General features: G+C 40.4%; 1 protein-coding gene across 3 annotated transcripts in view; it reads right to left on the reverse strand.

The window, feature by feature from the left end:
* Window positions 1–868: 868 nt before the first annotated feature.
* LOC122574089 (potassium voltage-gated channel protein Shaw) overlaps window positions 869–23,544 on the reverse strand; it is a 34,627-nt gene continuing 11,951 nt past the window's right edge. Inside the window, exons 2-6 of one of the 3 annotated variants that reach the window (XM_043741229.1) lie at window positions 16,972–17,350; window positions 8,535–8,729; window positions 4,684–5,725; window positions 3,420–3,571; window positions 869–954 (exon numbers count right to left, since the gene is read on the reverse strand). In XM_043741229.1, the coding sequence (XP_043597164.1) occupies window positions 3,507–3,571; window positions 4,684–5,725; window positions 8,535–8,729; window positions 16,972–17,298 (1,629 nt within the window). In that variant the 5' untranslated portion in view covers window positions 17,299–17,350 and the 3' untranslated portion in view covers window positions 869–954; window positions 3,420–3,506. Of the gene's footprint in view, window positions 955–3,419; window positions 3,582–4,683; window positions 5,726–8,534; window positions 8,730–16,971; window positions 17,351–23,544 lie in introns of those variants that run through there. The other 2 variants (XM_043741230.1, XM_043741231.1) reach the window with 2 other exon arrangements.

The following is a 23,544-nucleotide window of genomic DNA, read 5'->3' on the forward strand; positions in this document are numbered from 1 at the left end:
CAGAGTTGGAACGTTTTATGCATTTAGTTTGGAAAATTATGCATCGCTAGTTAACGCAGCCTTGTTAAATTATTACAAGAGTTGCAAGCAAATATTCACGATTATCCGATTAATCTTCAAACCAATTGAGAGGATCAGATGGCGATCGAGGCAAATGGCAGCCCATTAAATATTTTACTCACTACGTTACACTTTACTAGGGGTAAAATCATGGTATATCAAAATTTGTTAACAATCAACGTTTTATGCGACACGTGTGTACATTTGGTCCTCTCAATTAGGGCATCAACTAATATCCACTTTGACGCTCGGATTTTACCAGCTACTAACAATAAGTATAAGTAAGATGAGTATTTTCTTTCGATTAATTATCGATCGATGATTGTTAACGGAGATGTTATTAGGATGGCGGGAAATAAATATGTTATGCTTTTCGTGCAGCGAAAGGCAGAAGAACACCGAAATTTCTCCAAGGATTTTCCATATTGAGGTTTTATTCGCTATCTCGTTTCGCTCCTTATATCGTTTGGAAAGGAAAGTTTCCAGATGAAAGGTGGAAATGAGAAACGCAAATTGTTCACTCATCGATATTTAAAGCGGCAATCTCGAGAAATTAAGAGCGGCCTTTTATTCGCTTTCGACGACGGTTCATAGATGGAAAGTCGAATCCGTTTAAGGGGAGGAGGGATCTTCTTGGTACGACGTCGAATCCTGACAAAAATTCCTACGAACGTTCCGTACGCAAATATTTAAGCTCCTCGAGACGCCGCCAGTCTCATTACGCGGCTGCTGCAGCATTTACCAGATACTTTCAGGAATTTTTGGCAGCGAACCTGTGCTCTCCGATTTATAAATTATTCGACTTTGACCAACACGAGGCTTTCACTCGGCTTCCACTTGACAATCGACGAATATTCCTCGTCGTTTCAAACGAGTTCTTGCGCCAGTGTTGGGCTTCAATTATTTCGGACAACATATAAAACGAATTTAGTCAACGTCTTTCTAAATTTTCGAATAAAAGAAATAACATTGCTCCGTCGAAAAGAATACTTATAGCGCGTAAAGACGAATACAAAATTTCTTTGCGAAATGACCGAAAACGCTTGGATAGCTTGGATAGTTTGAAAGAAAGCGAATAATATGCAAGTAGCGGGCTTTCTTTTCTTAGTTCATTCTAGTAACAAACATTCGTTCACCCAACACTGCCCTGCGCATTCATCCCGTGTACACCTTCAACCCTCCTTTCTCTTATCTTTACCCCATTCGCATTCTCCACTTCCTTTTCTTTGCTTCTCCCCACTCTCCTTTCTATCTTTCTTTCGTTTCAATCTCATTTCAACATTTAGCAGAATCAACGCGCGATCTTCGCTGATCCAGGCGCGTTCTCGGTGTTTTCTGAATGATACGAGCGAATGACCGGTGTTTACTAGAATGGAGGGAGGTGAAGAGGTTGCGGCGAGAATGAAGAACGGACAGGAGAAATTGGAGAGGAGAGGAGAGATCGATCGCTCGAGCAAACGATCGAAGAAAGTGAAAAAGATACATTAGCTGAATTGATGTATCGCGAGAAGTCCCTGAATAATGTTAGATCGGTGCGGGTAAAATGTCGGATGTTCGGTGCGCGCACGCGCTCCAGCCTCGTTTATTAAGGCGCTCCGCTGTCTTCTTATTTGGTCGTGAAGTTTTTCTTCTCCTCTTTTCTCGCCTGCCTCGCTTCTTTTCCTCGTTTTTGTTGCTTTCTGAAAGGTTAGCAGGTTGGTGCGGACGTGATTTAATTAAAAGCTCCAATTAATTGCTGCCTCCAGCAGCTTTTGATTTAAAACGCGACTCCACTTCCGGTGGCCAAGCTGCTCACTGTTTTTGGCGTTCGGCTTTAAGGCTTTGGAACGCCCTTCGTTATCACTTTCAACGCAAGTACTTCGTTCTTGACAATTTCACGAGCATTTCGGTTTTACGATTCGAAAACCGTACGCTGCTTGTTTCTACGTTAAACGTAATTAGAAACGATTCGTAATTAAAACGTAAGATTGCACATGCTGTAGGTGAAACGTTAATTCGGCTGATACGCAAGGCTGATACGTTCCTTATCGGAGATGCATAGAAACGAAATTATGTCGCTGTCAATTTTGGTTTGAAAAGTCAAACAATAATTATATATTCTCGTGGTACAATTAAGTTATTTTCAGATAGTATAGTTAGCCAGTTTACTCTTCAGAGTTGCTCATTTATTAGTAGAGTACTCGTCCTATGTTAATGCGATATACTTCATGAAATGTTTGTTGCAAAATTGAAACGTATAATGTTTGCATAATTTCATGGAACATCCACGCGTTTGTATCTTAACCACGATACGTATTATGCGTACTAAACAGATCGTCAATGCTTCATAAATTTCACTTAGTAGAAATAAAATAGGGCGAAATGAAATTTACGATCTTCTAATTCGGTTGTATCATATCAACAAAGTTCTCGTTTTCTTCTCTTCCATCGTGTATTATATAATGTGCGTCTATGTTTATGAAAACACAGAGATTATTTACTTATCTAGTCATTTCGAGCTTCGTACGAACTCACAAAGCTTCCGAAGAAGAAGAAAACAAGCAGCTCGGTATATTTGCCAGAAATATTCTCTTCTATCCAACGACTGTTCGTACCTCAAGAAAATATCTCTGGAAATTTCAAAAATTCCTCTTTCCAACGCATTAGTCAAACATATTCTCTCGTGCTGTACACATTTTAAGTTATATACATATATTATATACATAATTAAAGGTAAAGCAGTATAAAAATATATAAATAAAATATGTATTTAAATATATCGCAATAAATTATAAATTACATACTATAAATATGACGTGATAAATATACCTGTTTCATACGGATATATCTATAGATCTATAAAGTTGAAAAGTTATAAAGATAAATTACGTCAAATACATCTTCTATCATAAACATCACGAAAAAATTCACCAGATCCTCGAGCTCTAGTAAAACACCAATAAAGAAGAACAGGACACTTTCAGTTTTACATTCTCCTGCTAACCTTTCGAGCGCAACCCTCGTTCGCCGAATTTCGAGAGATTTATCATCCACTAAGATACCAATGATTGCCTATAAGCCAGCAACAAGCCAGAATTTCACAGCCAAAATTTCTCCCAATCCCTGCTACGAACGTATGCTCATACATACATACGCATACGTGTGCTGGAACGAAGAGAAACGAAAAGAAGCCAGGACAGCTGTAATAATCCACGCATGGTCGCAGTGAAAGGCGTCGCAAGTGGTTGCGGCAAAAATCCGACGTTTCACCCGCAGCGATCTAATATTCCCTTATAGACCATGCAATCTTGATACCCGTCTTGAGCTCGTTCCTACGGCAATCTTTCCCCTCCGTCCCCGGCTCTCTTTCTCTCCCTCACCGTTTTTCCCGTTCGGCTCGGTAGGTCGTCCCGACGCCCCGGTTGAGTGCGCCTCGGCAGTGGTGGAGAGTAGTGTTGGTTTCAGCTTTAACCCAAACCTCCGGCTGTCTTGGTCCCGTTGGTCCGCAGGTTAGAGTTCCTCCGGTCCTCCTCTGGAACCCACCGTACAAGAAGAACAGGAAAACAAAGACACTACAGACCTTCCCGCTCGGGCGACAATTACAGCTAAAATTGTCTTGCGTCTTGGCCAAGACCACTGTTTAACCCCTCGCTTTTTTTCCCCCTTTTTCTACCTTTATTCTTTCTTTCCTTCTTTTCACGTTCCTTTTGTACACCAGCAGCCTTTGTGCATGATAATTGCTGGACATACACGCGGCTTCTTCCTAGAAACACTCGGCTCAACCGAGTAAGAAATGTAGGTCTGGCGAACGCTGCGAGTGCACCTGTGATGCGGTTTAAGACTCGTTCCAGGTGCTTGGGAAAGATTGTAGGTAGTTTGGAGGAGGTGTGTCGGTGGCTTTTACTGGAGGTTTTGCGGGCAGTACGAAGGAGAACGTTGTTTTCATGTACGTAGATTCGTGTAGGATTGCGTGCAGATAAGCTAAATATATATATATATGCAAATAAATGTGTCTGTGGCAAGGAACTGTTAAAACTTTCAACGACTTTGTCTGTATCTATATATTTTGTCAAACCACTGACAAGAAGCCACTATTGTAGTATTCTTCTACGCTCTGTATTCCGTAGTATATCCTTCGTTCTAAACGCGAAACGGTATATATGCAAAAGAAAGGATAAAAAAAATTGTTGATCGACGAAGAGTAGGTAAACTTCCATCTATATTGGAATGCTACTCGTCGCTCGAACCTACGATGCCATTTTCCTCCCATAAAAACGCGAGTGGGCGATGGAAAATGTTACGATAGTGCCTTTGAAATCCGTCAATAGTCGACTACTACAATAGCGTTGTTGCGTTCTTCGTATTGGATTGTCGCGGGGATTCTGTTTTTACGAAGATAAGATATCTTACTCTACGCTGGCAAGCGCTTGTTCCCTTTTATGCCATTACTACGTTTCCATAGATTTGTATTAGTAACTAACCAGTACTCGCTAATAATACGATAAGAAATACGTACATTTTATCTAGACAACGAAATATACTCGACAGTCGAGACGGAGTAAAATACGTTTTTACGCGGACTTACGAAAACGACGAACCTAATTCTCGAGAAACACGTGTCGCGATCAAGCATGGAGAACTTACCTGTTTTCGTGGCGAACGAAACATCCTTGGGATGATTGGTCTTGATAGCGTTCATCCGTCTGTTCTGAGGCCCCATGCCGCCAGTGCAGCCGACCCCGGGCGTCTGTCCAAGGCCAGGGGCTAGAGCACCGGATCCCGATGTAGGTCCACCCGACTGCATGTGCTGTTGGGTGCATCCCGGTGGCCCCATAGTGCCTGCAACCCCGGCCGCTCCCAACGGCGCACCCAGAGTCCGTACTCTCGGCTGTTCGACCGGAATTACACGGCGTCTCTTCTTCGGTAGCTTGGCTCGCGCCTGCGTGTGACTGTAATACATCGCAAAGTTGCTGACGATCACGGGCACCGGCAGGGCGATCGTGAGGACACCGGCAAGGGCGCACAGCGCGCCGACGAACATCCCTATGTAGGTTTTCGGCACCATGTCCCCGTAACCGACGGTGGTCATCGTGACCAGAGCCCACCACAATCCCAATGGTATGCTCTTGAAATCATTCTTCGGATTGTACTGGGTACGTTCCGCGTAATAGACCAGACTGGCGAAGATCACGATGCCAAGGACCAAGAAGAAGACCAACAAGGTCAATTCTTTGGCGGACGCGCGGAACGTCTGGATGAGGATCTTCAGGCCGGACGAATGACGGGTTAGCTTGAACAGTCTCATGATACGTATGATGCTCAAGAACTCGAGTATATCGGCGTTCTCCAGATGCGAGGCGAAACGCTGTAGCCCCAGGTCGATGTAGAAACTGACGGTAGCGACCATGTCGATCACGTTGACCGAGCTCTTGATGAACACGCACCGGTTCGGGCTCGCGGTAATCCGTATTAGAAACTCGAGAGTAAACCAGGCGTTGCACACGCACTCGATGTAGAAAAAGAAGTCGTGAGCGTTCGTATGCGTTTTATCCACCGCCCAGGAGCTGCCGTTCCCCGTGTTCACCGATCGGTTCACGATCACCGGCACGCGCATGTCCGGATGCGTCTTCAGGCAGAACGACAAGATCGAGATGCAGATGAACAGGACCGAGACTATGCTGATCACCTGTGGAGCATTTCGAATAATTTGATTAGAGATGGATTGATCGTCAGGTTCGAGTTTGCATTGTGTTAGAGAATTGGTTGAGACATTTATCATCGTATCAAAACTTCTTCTCGTAGACGGTCATAACTAAACGCATCATCCATACCGTACTATGATCAAAGATATAATTGAAAGTACCCACTTCTCTTGGGTATCGCAAACAAAGCCCTAAAACTAAACGCAAACACTTCCAACAAATTGATCGGCGATAAAAGGATGAAGAAACGAAGAGTCAAGAGGACGTGATTCGAATCCCTGCTATTACTCGCGAGAAAGATATTAACGCGTGACTAAAGTTTCAGAATTGCTTTTCATTATGAGCGTCAGAACGTGGACAATGTTACACGAAAATCTGAATAGGCCATAAAATGTCTGGAGGGATCACGCTGAACCATGAAACTGAGATTATCGCGGGGATCGCCTAGAGGAGTACTAACACACGACTAACTTTTATAGAAAATCCTGTTACCGTGGTTCCACCGTGTTTTGTTCTTTGTAACGACGTTAAAAGTTACGCGCTGCTGCGTGATCAGTACGTTCTTACCTCTACGATCGATTTTCTTTGGGAACGGCTTTTAGCGTCGCTACGAAACAAGTAGTTACGCTAACTTTCCACGCGAACGAGAATTTACGTCGATGACTCTTTTTTTTTGAATGTGGCCAATATTAACGAAGGCTATAGACGATCCATTCTGTCACGCAGCGATTTAACGTTGGTTGGTGATACGCGAACATTACAGTTACTCTACAAAATGTCTGAGAATTTGACTGGTTAATCATAATTAAACGAAAAAAAGGCAATCTATACTCGTGTTAAATAGAATTCCTATCGGAGATAATAGCAAGCTGGATAAATTATCGCACGATTCATTTTATGCTACCTTTGTGCTTCTTTGTACCGACGTAATGCTACGTATTGTGATCTAAAATAATCACCGTGTTCCTGAGGAACGAACTGAGAAAGGTATTGTAATAATTTCACGTCAACTTCACGTGGACAGGATAATAGAACTAGAGGCGAAAGACGATAATAGTTGAAAGGGATCGTACAGAGAACACAGGTAAGACGAGATGAAATGAAAATAAAGCCGGGAGAAAAGTAATATGAAAAGTAAATTCCAACTACCAATTCCTGGATGCACTTTAATCGCTTCTTTGCCGTTGAGTTAGTTCCTCTTTTTATCATAAATAATTTCGATAACCGACGGAGCGAGAGATATCCTTGAGAATATCCTGCGACGATGACGCGCACTCGAAAGATCGTAAATTATTACCGAGTTTGATTAAAAGTTTTACGGCTATAGAATTTCAGCACAACGTACAAATTCACAATTTTTCTACAGCCAATTGTCATTCCGCCGCTCAATTTAATTACTTGCCTTTATTAACAACGAAAGAACAAAGATCAAGGATGCTTTTAGCCGAAACGGAAAACGTTTATTGAGATCTTCTTTTTCCATTCCGTGAATACTATCTGGTCTTACAATTGCGAAGCCGGAATCCAACCTGTATATAAATTTTATTCCTTTTGAATCATGAATCGCGTATTGGAAACCCGATAGAAGTTTACTATCGTGTACAACTTTTTCATTGAACGTAAACCTGTTTACAGCGGAGTTCTGTCGTTTTGACAGCAGCGTACGACAGTTGAAAGTTTTCAGTTTGATCCACTTCTTCGTTTTCTCACTCTTTGTCATAAACATCAACAGGGGGGAAAATAAATGAAAAGCTGTTTTTACGATGGAACTTTTAGAAGATGTAACAATGTGCCACTGCTTTATTAACCACGTTTAGCTACTTCAGCGTTTCACGAGAATTAAGATACGTGTTTCGTTTCTTCGTAGCAGTTCTATTATTCCTAGTTTTGTAAATCGCCTGTGAATATTTAAACAGATTTTGTTACGATTTTTATTTAATATGAATGACATGTAGCATAGGCATTTGCGCAACGAACGTTTCATTATAACAAAGCAACAATTTTTATACGAAATATAACGGGGTCGACTGTTTAATTATGAAATACACGACGGAAAATAATGACTAGCTTTCGCTATAAATTTTAACCTTATTTATAGTTCGTTGTTGGGGTATATTTTACGAACTACGTTTCTTGGTTAACCACCAAAAGTGAAGTATGTTTAAACTTCTTAGCCCGAGGTTTCTGTCAAACAAGTTACCGTCAAACTTTTGACAGCTACCTAACATAATAACGGGACCTGACAAAACCAGTTCCTTTTTGCTTTTCTTCCTACATTTATATACTAAAATTCGTGCTTAATAACAAAGCTTCGTTTCAATCTGGAATTTAATACCAAATAAAATATTTAAATCCTGTTTGTTCGTCTAAACGAGAACAAGATCGAAACGGGTGTATAAACTAGAACACCGTAACACGGTTAACCCTTAACTACAGGCTTTAACATTTTTTCGACGGCACCGAACGCTTTTAATGTAACATTTAATCAATTAATTGCTTTCACTTGGAAATTTAAAGCTACATCGAAAACGCATTGATTACTACCACTACGTTATGTATCGACGTTATTAAAATTACGTATCATCCGAAATATCGATACACCGTACGTTTACACATTGCAACATGTTTATCTAATACGATCAATGTCGTTGAAGTTTTATTCCAGCACTAATTAAAATTCTGTTCCAATCGGTGAAGTTCTATCGTATTGTCCATCTTGTCTAGAGAAAACAAATGTATACACATGAAAAATATACAAAATATACAAAATATACAAAATACAAGTATACGAACCTTGGCTGCCAGCGAGGAGTAGGGTTCATCGAACAGCGACCACATCTGGGGCTTGAGCTTTTGCCACCACGTGAGAGTGCCCTCGTAATATGCCTCCTCGAAACCGAACTTCCTTGCCAGTTCCTCGTCGGTCGGCTTCTCGGTATCGAGGTCCAACCTGTCGAGGACTGTCAGCGTTTCCTGCGTGTCCCGATGCTAGAAGAGCGGGTCGGGGTGGAAGAGAGGAAGGATGCAACAACGATCGTTATTCGTACCTGCGAAATTCTCTCGTTCTCTCGAAGGTGCGTATTTTTTTTTTTTTTTTTTTTGTTCGTGCTTTTCCTCGGGACACACATAAAAAAGCGCGTGCAAAGCGTACGTGAATGTCCACATATCGAAGAAGAAAGTCATTCCACATTTCGGCTACGACTAAATTCTAGCTGGTTTCGAAACTCACGATCACGCCATATGTTACATCTCGTTATTTCTATTTTACGTTGCTTCTGTCGCTATTACGTTCTCGTCCGTAATTCGTATTATGCGTGGCTGGAAAGTTGCTGCTACACCATTTCGAATGCCGAAACGTGTAATTGGAAATACTAATACGTGAACGGTTATGGGAGAGGAAGCGACAGGAGAAAGAATGTCACAAATAACGTTTGCGGACCAGAACTTAAATTGACTACGACATTATTGTTCTATTTGGCATAGACGTGTCTCGACTGTTCCAAACAATAGATCCAAACGATCTATTTGTAGATATATGACAAATTTGGCCAATGGCAAAAATACGTGTGCCCTATTTTTCACGTCACGTCACGTCACGTCACGTCACGGACGGTAGTCCCGTTCCAATGGAGACCAATGAGGCCGACGTTCCTTTCGCTAGCAAAGTTTCCAGCCACGGAATATGCACGTATCTCATGGTGGTGAAAAGGACCGATGAAAGCATCGTGGTCTCGAGTTACCCCACGTGGCGCATTTGTTCTGGCTGCCACGTGAAATTGCCGGTTTCATAGGGTAAATGGCACTGCGCTCTGACTTCTCGCGGCTCTCCGAGTATTCTTCGGCACACTTCCAACCAACCCACCAGTTTCCTGGATTCCTTTGTGCGAAGGAGTCCCTGGACGATTTCGCCTGGCTCTGAATCATCGTGTTATTATACGGCCGTGTGTTTCTTTATTGGGCGGCGACGACTCGAGGGACCAACTCAACACTCGGAGACAATGAAGACATGATTCTTATAAAGTATCGTTTGTTCGAGCTTTCGCTTTCTTATTGCTAATTTGATGCCTCGCTTTTGTTCGCCAACAGATTGGGGGATTACAGATCGTTTCGCGAAATTGGTTGTAAATAACGTCCCGGATTTTGCCGAAAGGAAACGGGGGAATTATGACCGAGATTGTGTTTGAATGAATATACGAGGCTTTTATTAGATTTATCATCGACCTTTTCGGTGCTGGGTACTCCAGGCACGACCCTATCAACGACGATATTCGTTACGATCGTTGATACAGGACAGACTGTGGATATTTCTGCGAATTCATACGCGTTTTACCCTCTTTCGGACCAACGATGCTTTCTTCTCGACCAGACCCTAATGAAACAAGATCGTTTCGAAACCAGTATCGTCTTTACAAGCACTACACAACATTCGTTATCACGTCGAAGTCACTTGCGTTTCATCTAATTCCTAGAAATTTACCATATCATATTTAATTGCTAGTAAAATGAAATATCTCTTTGCTCTATAAAGGACGAATACACCCATCTATCTAAATTACTCTCTTGATCTGGTATCTGTTTTTAATTTGATTCTCGCATTTGATGCGATAACGACGACGATCCAACCTTAGTAGAGCAACTAGCCTGGAACTATAGCAAATTCTTCCAGAAATTGGACGTATAACAAATGCAAGTAACAATGTGCAATCGAAGCACGAGAATTAAACTCGTCCAATTCCCTTGCTTCGAATTTGCATACGCAAACATTCATTGTAGCTCACAACTAGCAGCACATTTGAATGATAGGGGGAGGATTTCCCAAGGGGACACATGATTTCATCAGTTTCCTCTTTCACCTGGCGGATCATCGGTCCACGTTCCTATTACCGGCTGATAAAAAAACTGTTAAAACGGGTCGTCCCCTAACCAGAATCTCTTTTTAATTACGAAATTCGAAATTAATAAAGACAAATGAATTCCAATCAGGCTGCTTTTAACTGTTGCAAATGTGAATGCAACCGAAGATAAGGGAGAAATAAAGTATTACGCTGAAAAGATTGACGATCCGACCTCGGTTAGATCAACTCAAAACGTAATTCACCCGAGGTTCCTGGAGCATCCCCTGTCATACGCGTAGGACGGCCAGCGTGGAGTTTTAGTCGGTAGGAGTCCGACGCTACTCTGCTGCTACGGTTATTAGCGGCAGCGGAGTGTCCATGAGGATTTCTCCACGCGCAAAAAAAAAAGAAAAAAAAGAAAGATCAACTCAAAATACTCGAAGCTGCCAAGTTTACGCCTGTGTTTGCATCGAAGCGCGAACTTTCACGCTCATCCATCGTTTAGCATACACGCGTCATATTAGCAAAAATTTCCTGTACGAGCAAACTCGGAAGCTGCTATCGTTTATTACACTGTCACGAAGAAGCTTTTTGTCATTGCATTACGAGTATTTCGCGTTGATCACGGGAATCCTTCGCGATTCGATAAATCAAGGGACGAGATTAACTCGGACCAGGCAAATGGAGTTGCACGAGCCATGTTTCACCGCATCGTTCAATGAACTCGCCCCCATTGGGATTCGCACCTTCGTCTCACGATTAATCCTAATCACCGGGAAATTCGATGCCGCTTTTTTTGGCCGGCCTCGTTTCGTCGGGTTCCAACGGGAATTCGATTATAATCGCTGCTCGTTTGCACGCCGCGGCTATCGACGAGATTGTTTACGTTAATTGAGCGGAACCGATCGACCTTCTAATCGGAACCAACCTCGCCTGTCTTTTTTTTTCGAATCGTCCACCAGTCAACGACTTTGGTGATAGATTCCAGTGATTCTGCGTTATTTATGTTATTTGTATTCACGAGCATTCGAAACTAACGGTCTACTCTTTGAATATGAATTAAATTGCTTGCTTTACGAACGTAGATTTCTTGGCTATCTTTATTTAATTTCATAGCTTCGAGGATGGACGACGTTGGGAATTTCACTCGTTTAAAAGTTCAGAAATTGTAGTTTCTACCGATCCTAATTTTTGCTTTCAGATTTACCGTACGATACTGCGCTAAACAATTTCAATTAAACTTTGGTTAATCTGACACGTACATCTGTTTGTATAATTCTTTATATATTAATTCGAAACACTGTGCACGAAAAAGCCAATAATTTGCGGGTTGTTATACTTGTTTTTGCGTCAAAACGGCTTTGCGGCTCCGCGAATTTGAACTGTTCCCTGCAGCGGAAGCGCGTTGGCGGCTAATTCCATCGTAACGAAAGGATTAAACTTCTGGATTAAATTCATTAATTCCAACAACTTCTTCCAATATTCTGATACTCGTTTAAAATTCGAAACATTTTAATGTAAAAGTAACGTAAAAAATTGTAGCAGGAATTTCTTCGTGGAAAGAGAAGACGCAAAATCTTCTTATTTACAATAGCTCCGTGGATTCGTTCTATGGCCTTAATCGAGCAAGAAGATCGATAATTCGTTTCACAGTTTCCCATTAACTTTTCCATAATTCACGTTTCATTTCTGTTCTCGGCTTTACGAGTTATGACCGTATCGCGTTATCGCTTTGCAACAAAGAAATTATCGTTTCAGCGGATATTATTCGGTTTTCATCAGCGTTTACGCGCCTCTTTCGCGAATCGGTAGAAATTTCTGAATTAATTGAGAAATTTTACGCGCACCGGATGTTTACACCGCAAAACTGAAGTCAATCGGTCAAGAAGATTTCATATTCCAACCATGGAATGGTTTAATATTCAATTGTTTCTTAAATATTGATATGATAAATTACGGTAAGAACAAATTCAATGGATGATAACAGCTCGCAAGATGCAAACTCTACGACAGCTTTTCGTACATGCAGAGCAACCCGAGGCAAGTAGGGAGAAAACACCGGATAACGGAATAATCGAATTGGCAAACACGGACGTGCAATTCCAGGAATATTTCTGAGGTACCATTACTACTTTGGAGCTAATTGCACGCTGATTGACAATTTGGATAATGTACAATGTACGAGAGACTCGTGGAATGGTATGCTACGATTGTGGCGAGCAGCATTTGAATATTACTGCAAGCTTGTCGTTACTGGATTTTGGCGAATGCGATATATCAGAACCGGAAACCGTGAAGGACGTATATACACGACCTCGATTAGAAGACGATATAGGGTACGCGATCGTGCAGTTAATCGGCTAGAAACGCCCCTGTCGACATCGAAAATCCCTTTAGACGATCATTAAAATCGCCCACGACGTGTTCATAAATTTACGAACTCTGTTCTATCGCTTTTATACTCGCGATAGTCGCGAATTTTCACGTCGCAGAAAAGGACCTTTATACTTATGTAGTTATGTATTTTTGTATTCCATATTAATCCATGCAATTAAAAAGATTTTCTTTTTTATCAAAACTTTCTTCCTTTTCTCTATGGCTCCGAGGAATACAACTCTTTAAGCGCAAATACGTTAAAGAGAAACGTGTCAGCGATTACATGGCAGTACAGCCTCGCTTGATCGTGGTGTTCGTTAACGATTGATTCTAATGTTGATTAATAATCTGACATTTATCGTATATAACTTATTTTTCATTAATTTCTAGAATTATCGTCAACTCATACGCTGCTACGCGTCCACCGCCATAGTAGGCATTTTGCACGCTTGTCTTTGAAACGTCGCAACAGCCAGCTAAGAAGATCAGTTAGATTTTTAAATATTTACGAAACAATGGAAAACTACGAGCAATTCGCCAGAGTTACAGGGGATTCTTCGCTAAATTATATTCTCGGATCTAATCTCGAGATTCACCGAATCTCGCTCGTACAGCGCAATAGATCTACGGACCGCGTTTCAAACCTTCACAGAGACTCGCGCCATGTTCTTTCGTTTCCCATAAAAATCCTTTCTCTTGGTCTCTTCTGCACGATAATTTAATAGCTAACAATACTAAAAATGGCCACACATCTCCGTTATACAATCAGCTCGCTTGCGAACGGTGAATTCGTAAGATTTCTACTATAAAATTTAAAAACAATTCCTGGCAAAGCTAATGTTTTACTGTTTCAGAGTACCCTAACTAATATTTGAAATTTAGACATTGTTAGTAACTTTCTAGATCGGGTCGCGGTTCTAATATCTGTCTAAAACTTGATATTTGTACTTGTACTTTCGTGAGAATCGCGAAATAATGGAAACTGTTCCCGAGGACCGTCAATATTGTACGAACATTAACGACGCTTACGTTTCGACAACCATTTACAAATGAATTCCATTACTCTAATTAAATAATAAATTTATCCGGCGCACACACAAAGGTAACGCTGTTTACGTACGTGTCGTATTACGAACGATGAGATTTTATCGTATTCGTAGCGACTCACAGATAATATCTTAATCTTCTATTGTCACGACAGCTGCATGTGCACACTCGTACGATAATGTGGTCGCCATGATTTATGGCCATGTGTGATGGAAATAATAATGTGCATATTATACCAATTATGTTTACTACTGTTGTTTTAACTACTTTATTAAAAAAACCACTATTTTAAGACACTATCTGAACGTGAGAATTTTATTCACAGATACCTGTTAGAATCAGTAGCTTTTTCAATATTTCAATAATTGGAAGACTCTATAAAAACAAAAAGAAAGATACATGTGCATCTTTTTCCCAGAAATGAAGTACATACGCTGCCAACGGCCAAAAGTTTAGAGTTATTTGTAGTAATTACCCCATATATAAATTACTGCTTCCAATTTTTCCGTCTATAGCGTAACAATATCAACTCCTAACGTCCGATTCTTTCCCCCATTGTTAACATTTATTTGCCCTCGTTGTCTTGATATCTTCGAGAAACCCTCCACTCCATTATTTCGAAAAAAAAAGCGATCTACTACCCGTGAAGCAAATAGCCATATAAATTCCAGTGAAATATTCAGTGCTTTGGAAAAATCGCACCTTCTTACTTTATTTATATCCACCGTCACAAATCAATGGCGTTTAATCAAACCCCAAAGATGTCCTTTGGCCTGCGTTCTATAGACGCCTCAACATAAATCTCTCGTTTCCCCTCATCTTTTTCTCCCGATACCCAACGACTAACACGGATCGAATATGGTCAAAGCTGCAAATGGTCACCGTTTGGTCCAGACGTCGTAAATGGGTCAAGATGGATAATCTCACGGGATAAGGCTCGGAGACACTCAATGAACGAAGTCGAGGAGAAAGTAAGTTACTTCATAGTATAAATCGAAAGTGAAACGAAGGGTGAGAGGCAAGAAAAAGAGGAACGACGACGAAACGGTCTCATTCAAAGAGAAAGAGAATAAATTTGTAATAGTTCGGTCCATCGGTGAAGAAGTAAGATTCGCGAAGTTCAATGGTATGAAAACGAAAAGGAATATTTCAGACTTGCTGGAATTATGATAACCGAGTTACTATCCTTTGGAAACTTGCCCGACTGCTTACTTTGACATTTCTCCTATTTGTTTCGCAAAAAAAAAAAAAAAAAAAATTAAAGAAGAGAGAGAGATAGAGGGAGGAAAAAATAGTACGACTTACGAAAAAGTAAAGCGATCCGATAAATTCAATTTTGTTTCATAGTCGCATCGTATAATACAATTAATTACGTTTTGCCATGAATCTGATATCGGTGTCACATGTTAATAGTGAGACGAAGGAAACAAAATGCAATTTATTTGATCGGTTCGTTTCATTTCCATACAACGATCGGTACGCATCGGTATTTCGTAGACCGGAACAACGAAATTTTAACAGATTTTTCCTAGCTTTCGATTTTCTTTCGTGCTTGCATCTTATGAATGTGCACGACAATGGATGCATCAATTCGCTCGCCTCGTACACGGTGTGCTAGTTTCCACGAATCGATAATTGTGCGTGTACTGTAGAATTTAAAACGGAGAAAGGAACGAGAAGAATCTAAAAAGCACGTAAGCGGGTCGATTCCATCCATGTTAAATCTATCGTTTCATAACGTATTACAACGTTTCTGAGTAGATTAATTCCTGAATGATTTTGAAGGATGATTTTAAAATAATATTATTTGGTATTTTGTCTGACTTGTAATAATCGTCGGGATGTTAAAGCGGACGAATTTCATCAGCAAATTAACACGATTGTTACTGATATTCGTAAAATCGATAGATATACAGTGGTGAAATTGTGGAGCAAGAAATGGTGAAAAAATTTACAAATGGGGACATTGCGATTTCATCGATGGAAATGATTCTTTTTTTCATTATAAAAGTAGGAATTGTTCGATTCGACTGGCTCGTTGTTTTGCTGAATCGGTTGACCGAAATAACGACAACAGAGAGAGAGAAATAATTTATTTTATCTGTGTATGCGATTTGTCGCCTCCTTTAAAATTGTTAAGGGTATTAAATTAAATTCATCCGACAAATGGCGAATATTTAGAATCGTGTAAACGAAAATTTACACGATCGTGGTTCTGTGTCTAATTCTCGATTAAACGAGCGATAATACGATAAAACGAATAGGATACACGTCGATTATATTATACAAATTGCATTATACGAGCAGTGATTTTCTATGTACTGGTGTATGTACACTATTAATTAACGAACGATAGTATTATTAATGATTAAATAAAATCGATGACACTTGTGTCACATAGTTTGCGTAGTGCAATGCTTCGTATTTGCGATTATAGATCTAGATTGAATATAAAACCATATTATAAACAGACGTAACAAACACATTCCCATTATGTCGTAAAGAAATCAGTATTTACTAGTGCGATCGCGGATGCAGATTAAGCGATACGATCATATTCCTGTACTATTTCCTATGTTTAAGCACACGGACAAGGAACAATATTTATAGTTAAACGATAATTACATGTCCCTTCAAATTACTTCGTTCTATCGGGAATAATTTAACCACAACAAATCATGTCACTGAAACATCAACGTAGAGTCAAATTCACGTAAACTCAAAAAGCTTCTAATCGATAAGTAGAACTGTATCTGACACAATCCAACAATTCTCGATTTTAACTCCGTCAATCCGCTGACTCTTCGTCAACGACGACGATACGTGTTAAACTCGAACGCGTATTTGAAAGATCACGATCTTTCGTCCCTTAATCATGCACCCGCGATCGGTAAAACCGCATCTACGAATAGCTAAGTGAACACGACAAAGAAAACTGAAAGCTGGATAGATGTGCGCCGATGCTTATATACCTGGGTATATGTCATCCAACAACATGGTTCCACCTGATTGGAGTCGAGTCCCCAGAAGTCGAGTTCCTCCTCGAACAACGGTCCGCACACATCGGTCGGATAGTGGAGCTTCCCTGTGCGATAGTAATTGAGCACTTGGGCGAAGACCCCCGGATGTCTGTCGAAGAAGTATTCGTTGAGGATCGGGTCGTAGTTACCGAGAGCCTCGGTCAACTTTGACAGCCTGGTCGCGGGGATCTTCTTCAGGGTCGCCTTGTACGTCTCGTGCCGGATACCGCCCACGTTCAGGATCACGCGGTTTTCCGAATCCGTGTTCAGAATACTCATTTTGATCGCGGCTCTGCTATCGCCGGTTCCGACTCAGAGAAACCCACACGGCCTGCAATGAAAAATGAAAACACGATGTTGACGTTGATGGAACTGTTGTCGGTGCTAAGAGGGTGGAATATTCAGCCACGAGCTTGGAATTCCTCGCGTCACGCAATAGGGCGCCAGTTTGCGGGTTCCCATGGCTTATCGATTCACGTCTGTCAAGAGACCATAAGTCTGTGACAGTCTGGCAAAGTCCATTCCTCATAGTCGTCTTTGTTTTCCTTCACCTTTATACGGCCTTTCACCAAGCCGTATAAACTAGTTAAATTCCGATCATAAATTGTACAGGGACGTAGTTATCTATATTATTAAACTATCGTAATAAGAAAAAAAAAAAGAAAATAATTTTCGAAAGAATTCCGGTCACCAAGTTGTTCAATCGTTGAAACAGACTTACAAGATAAGCATCCGTCGTTGACTAACGCAAGAGGACAGGCAAGATCTCTCCAATCTGAGACTGTTTGCCGGTAGACTCAAAATCTTTTACCTATCGAGTTATGTACATCCTTGAACATATATATCTTGTCTCTGGAGAGCCCTTCAGCGTTTCTTTCAATTCCATTCCCCTTTCGTTTATATAGGCTTGCGTCTATCTGCTACCTTACAGTCAGTTATTCAGATCTTTGATACTGTTCAATGTCCAACAACTTGATGGATCTTTGTTTGCATTTTTAACATATTGACAATAGAAGGAATTTCATATTTTGTGTACCGTTGTTTATTTTAGCGTGATACTATAGCAAAGAACTGAGATCGTTCGAGTACTGTCGGCTATGATATTTCTTTCATAAGATTGAGTATTATTATTTCTTAGACAAATGAAAACATCTTCTACTTCGCATTTCGTTCCATCTATTTTGACAGTCGAAACGAGATCCGCTGTCAAACGGCGAACGTCATTTCGCTCTTATTGCAAGAGTCGAAAGGAATTCAATGAAAGAACTATCTGTTTTCGATGCACTCGATCAAATACTAAAATGATAGAAACGTTGCTGACATTCCCCATTTTCACTGGAAACGAATCCAGAAGGCACTTGTGTAAGGTTCGATGTCCCCATTCTCCGTGTAAGCCGATTTCCGCGTGAATCGTTGCCAAGAGTCATCGAAATGGCACAATCGAATGCCACTTGCGATGACGATGCCTAATCCAAGAGATTGAAATCGTGATTCTATCGCAAGAAGCTGGCGGGCTAGGGAATTTTGTTGAATTTAAACGTCCTAGGCTGTCGTTTTACGTTATTCCCGATGTTATTGCGTAAAGTTCAGTTCTGAAAACTTCTTCTAAATTTTACTGTATATTTTTCGCTATCGGAAAAAGCTTATAGTCGGTAATACATGGTAAGAACGTATGCTATATGCAAAAATAAGTCGAGAAAAGAGGAAGGATCTTTCTTCCTGCAGGCTTCGTTCTCGAAAAGATCGAGTTTGGATAATCTGCAATTAACACTCTTCCCATGGAACATGTTTATGTCTCGATTTTTTTCGAAAACGAAGTCTTAAACGAAACAAATCTTTTTCTACGTCTTTACAAGTATTTTTACACGTAGAGTAGAGATGTTCTCATGTAATTCGTTTTCAAAATATTTGAGTTACTAATTGTAGCAGAGTCACCCCAAACCGATTGAAAGTTTGAACAATATCTTCTATTCGATTAGAAGCTCGTAGACGTTTTTGATGATAAGAATTTGTATTTTCACTTTGGTATTTTTTGTTAATTACGTATTTTAATTAGAGTTTCGAAAATGACTTCCTTCGACAGTTACTTACTACTTGTCAATAACGAACGACGTGTCATAAACTTCCAAGAGCTTCTAAAAGGCAACCGTTGGGTAATTTGGGACGTGTGCAGGATGCATTAGCATTGTAATATAAATATCTAATTTCGAAATTGTATTCAGGAGGAACGACATTTCATGCGCATCAACTCGATATACGAGATTTTATCTACTGTACGCACAAGATAAAATAATTTCTAACTGCAATCTTCTATACGACCTTTCCTTTGAGATAGCCGTGGTATTTCCGCGAAAATAACTATCATTTTTCATTCACGCGTTTCAAGAGAAGTTCAACCTGCTATGAAAAGCGCTATTACAAGAATTGCCTATAGACACACGCCACCTTCGTTATGTCAATATACACAAGCTCAGCCTTTTGGACGGCCCTTTAAAAAGAACGAAGGCGAGCAAATTTCTCTTTTGATTTTCAATTTTCCCAACCGAACCACGTTTCTCGAAACGCTTCTCGCCAGAACGCTACAAAAAGGAAATAAGAAAATCGTACGCGTTCGGCAAATCTACGATCGTCACGAATGGGTAGAACCAGCGAAACTCTCTATCGAGTACCGCGGTGTTCCGACAAACGGAACTTTGCATTTGTCCCATGTTCGATTCGTGCCGTTACGATATCGAACAGCCGCGTTCCCCTGTTAAATGGAAACTTTACGAGACCACCAGAGAATCAAGGGCAAGTCCGCGCGCCAAGCACTTTTTGTCAGTTGGTTTGATTTATAGGGATATCGGTCATCGATTACGCGCAATTTAATCTTCGACCCTTTGTCGAAAACTCTTCGTTGTTTCACAGAGCCGACGAGAGCCAAGCTTTTTTTCCATAGGAGGTGAATAGGAGGTAACGGGCCATGATCGGCGATCGCGACGCGATTCCAACGAATTTCTCACCATTTTTCGTTACTTGCGAAAAGTCAAAGATATTTTCTCTTTGACAGAAAGTACTCCTCTTTTCACGGTGAATGAGAGGCAAGCCTTTTCACACGGAGTATAGTCGTCTAGTACGACGCGATTGCTATGAATTTGTGATCATTTTTCGCGACGTTAAAGCCGCGCCTTGTCGATTCTGAAGGTGTTTAATGCGTGGAAAATGAAGATTCCGTCTGTCCCTTTTTTTCTTTCACTGTCTGGCTACACTTCAACCGGAATATCGATATTTCTCCTCGAATGGAACGTCGCGAAGATAGATGATTCCGTCGAAAAGCTAGGAATATGGCAGAATTGCGGACATTCTCCAAGCTGTGAGTTTCATTTTAGTAATACTCGATTCTTTACTTTAATGCGCCAGATTTTCTACATTTTATTTGCATCTAACGTCTTTTATTCTTTTTTTATTGCAATAGACTATAGGACTGTAGGTAAACGGATATACAGGGTGGTCCGTAATTGATGGTACAACTGACTATGCAGTGATTCTACGAGAAAAAACAAGTCGAAAATATGGAACAAAATCTTTTCAAACATTTTACTCTGTATTTTCGCCTAATCTTTTCTCACAGAATCAACCTGTACCCAATTGTGCCAATTACCGATAGTTTGCTGCAGATAGAAGCGGCAAAGAGTATCCATTTCAAAGTACACAGTATACTTCATCGTATTTCAATGGGAAATTCATCCAAAGGTTAAACTTTCTTGGTCGAGTTTCTGGTTTCGGACGAAAAAGAAGCAGTGGAGAATTATAAAATATGTTGGTGCTTGGAGAAACATCTGTGATGCAGCGTTCAGCTACGCGTTAAAGTATATTCTTAAATTAATCGAATTCACTTGATATAGTATTTTTATAATCGTATTTATACCAAGTTATTAGTTTATCGAGAGACAAAATGCAATAAAATTGCTCTGCAAGTTGGTCGTCTCGATTCTTTTAATTTCACAGTTTTACGACTCGTGTAACGTGTTCTTATATTCCTCCGTGACATGTCGAATTTCCCGGAAGCTTTACGGCTCGCGAATATTTTCTAATTATACGCTTTCGTGACTTCGCCATTGACGTGTGCATATTTAACAATTGCACTTAACTGGGACAAACTAAAAATACAAACTTTTTATTCCTGCATCGTGTCCAAATTCTCATCTTCAAATGCATGTTACCTCCCTGTCTAATTTAGCACAAAAATGAGTCCAACTTGGCTGATAGCCATAGCAAAAGCGAAGTGGCTATGTTCGATAGGTATCTCCGAAACTCGCATAGGAAAAGCAACAACGGGAATAAATAGGCAGAAGGTGAAACTAAGCTACGTAATTAATTTAAATATCGCACGTACAATTTTCAACGTTAACGCGAGAGATAAAATTATGGAAACTCGTTAAAGAAAACGATACGATCGTTCTTTTATTCGATGATTTTAAACGATCATCGAATGTATTGCCGACAAGCGTCACGATGGAAAACCAAATGCTTTCCGAAATGATCGAAGTATTGATGTTTCGCACGGACTGTGAAACCTCCGAACTATTGTGACATTATTTGGTTTGTTAATTCTAACGCATGACAAATGGATTGATCGATGACGAAAGAGAGAATGCGCTTCAGAGCTCGTGACGTTTACCAACGACGTGATGAAGCTTCAATATAACCAATTCCGTATTTGGTTCGGTGTTTTGAATTATGCGGAATTTTGATCTTTCGCTCTTACGTTTCACACGAACGTTGACGAATAAATTGTTGAACGTGATATATACCGTGGAAGAAATTATATCGTATCTCGACGATGTTACAATAAATTAATATACGAATTGAATTTTTCAATTTTAAGAGCCCCGAATTTTTTCCCAATCCAGCGAATTCCGTTGCTACTAATGTTTCGTGGTAGGAAGAGATCTCCGAGGGAGTATCAAGGATGCTGGGATCTCCGCCGATAGCGAATTACTGTCACAGACTTGATAATACGTGACAGGATCTCTGGGAGGTTTCCATGAAACCGTATCAAAGGAGCTATTGAAGTGACATTCCAATTCCGTTCAACCGTGATTAATGTATTAACTGTCGACCGATCCGATATATGATTTCTTAAATACGTACACCTGAGGAAGAATTTTTATAAAGAATACGATAAGAAAATGAAATATCATTGGAACATATTCTAATAAATACATAGATCAAATTATTAACTCTCGAAGTTTGCATATTTTTCTTCTTTCGCATAGAGCGAGTTTGAAAAGCACCGCGTGTTACTTTAGCTCGCAGTTTTTCATCCTTCGGCCGTGTTTAGGTCGCATCAAAAGCGATTTCCGATAGCAGCCAAAAAGCGAATCGCGTAACTCAAATTCGTTGAATGATTTTTACTTTTTCTCCGTTCTCTTCTGAACTTTCGTTAGGGAAAAAGGAAAGGCCTCGCTTTAATCCAATTCCGTGCGAAACGAAGTGACGCGACGTCTGTACGTCGATTCGTTTGAAATATTTCACATCGAAAGCTGTCGCGTCGGCGTCCATTTTTATCTCAATTCGATTCCGTCGTTTCATCGAATTAAAGTTAATTGAGGTACTGTTGGGCGCAAACGATGCAACCTACGGCCGTGGTAAAAGTTCAACTTTGATCCTCCGGTACAGAGCTCCTTAAACTCTGGCTTGCGTAACAGAATTACCGGACCGTGAAAATTTGTGCATCTGCCACGACGAACTACACCAGCGAAATGAAAAATGTCGATCATCTGTTACCAAAGGATCGTGAAGAATTCAGCGAGTTATCAATCGAGATAGATACGAAATAAGAGCTTTCTAAAAGATCGGTTAAATGGATTTTTACTCCGAATTAGTACAAAATTTCCAGCAATTTCTAAAATGGCCCTAGACGCACTTGTAAAAACTCGTTATATTCAAATAAATATTCAATCGAGATTTAATTCTTTTGCAAACTAAACAAGCATATTTATCTCGTCGATATGTTTCGTTCTAGTAAGTGGTAAATAAGTGACAGACTAGTAAATATAACAAAGAATTGTTTAAAATCAAGCTTCTCCGATTAATTACCGATCTACGTACATAACTGGGGTCACCAATGCAAAAGGCTTAAGAAACGTTGCTCTAGTAATTCGAAATCAATTCCTTCCTACGAGTATTTCTTTCTTCTCGTTGTAAAAGGACCTCTGATTTTGTAAATAGCGCGAATAACGACATTCGTGCGGTCCGTACCACGTCGTGCTCGCTCGAGAGAAGCAATTACGGAACCAGGTATTCGCAGTTCCAAGCTTTCGAGCCCCGAATCGATCCTTTATTTGAACAACTAACTAGGAATTGATTAAGCATCTTGTATCGTCTCGGTGAGCATGTGTCGTACAGTTACACGTAATTGGAGTCTCCAAGAACATATTATATGGGATAAAACGATCGAAGGATGAAGAAGAGGTTGGGGATGGTTCGAGCGAAAATGCATTTTGAGTGAAATTCTAATTGACTGCTGCGGCGGTCTTCGTT

Source organism: Bombus pyrosoma, linkage group LG13, assembly GCF_014825855.1.
Source record: "Bombus pyrosoma isolate SC7728 linkage group LG13, ASM1482585v1, whole genome shotgun sequence".
Taxonomy (NCBI): Eukaryota; Metazoa; Arthropoda; class Insecta; order Hymenoptera; family Apidae; genus Bombus; species Bombus pyrosoma.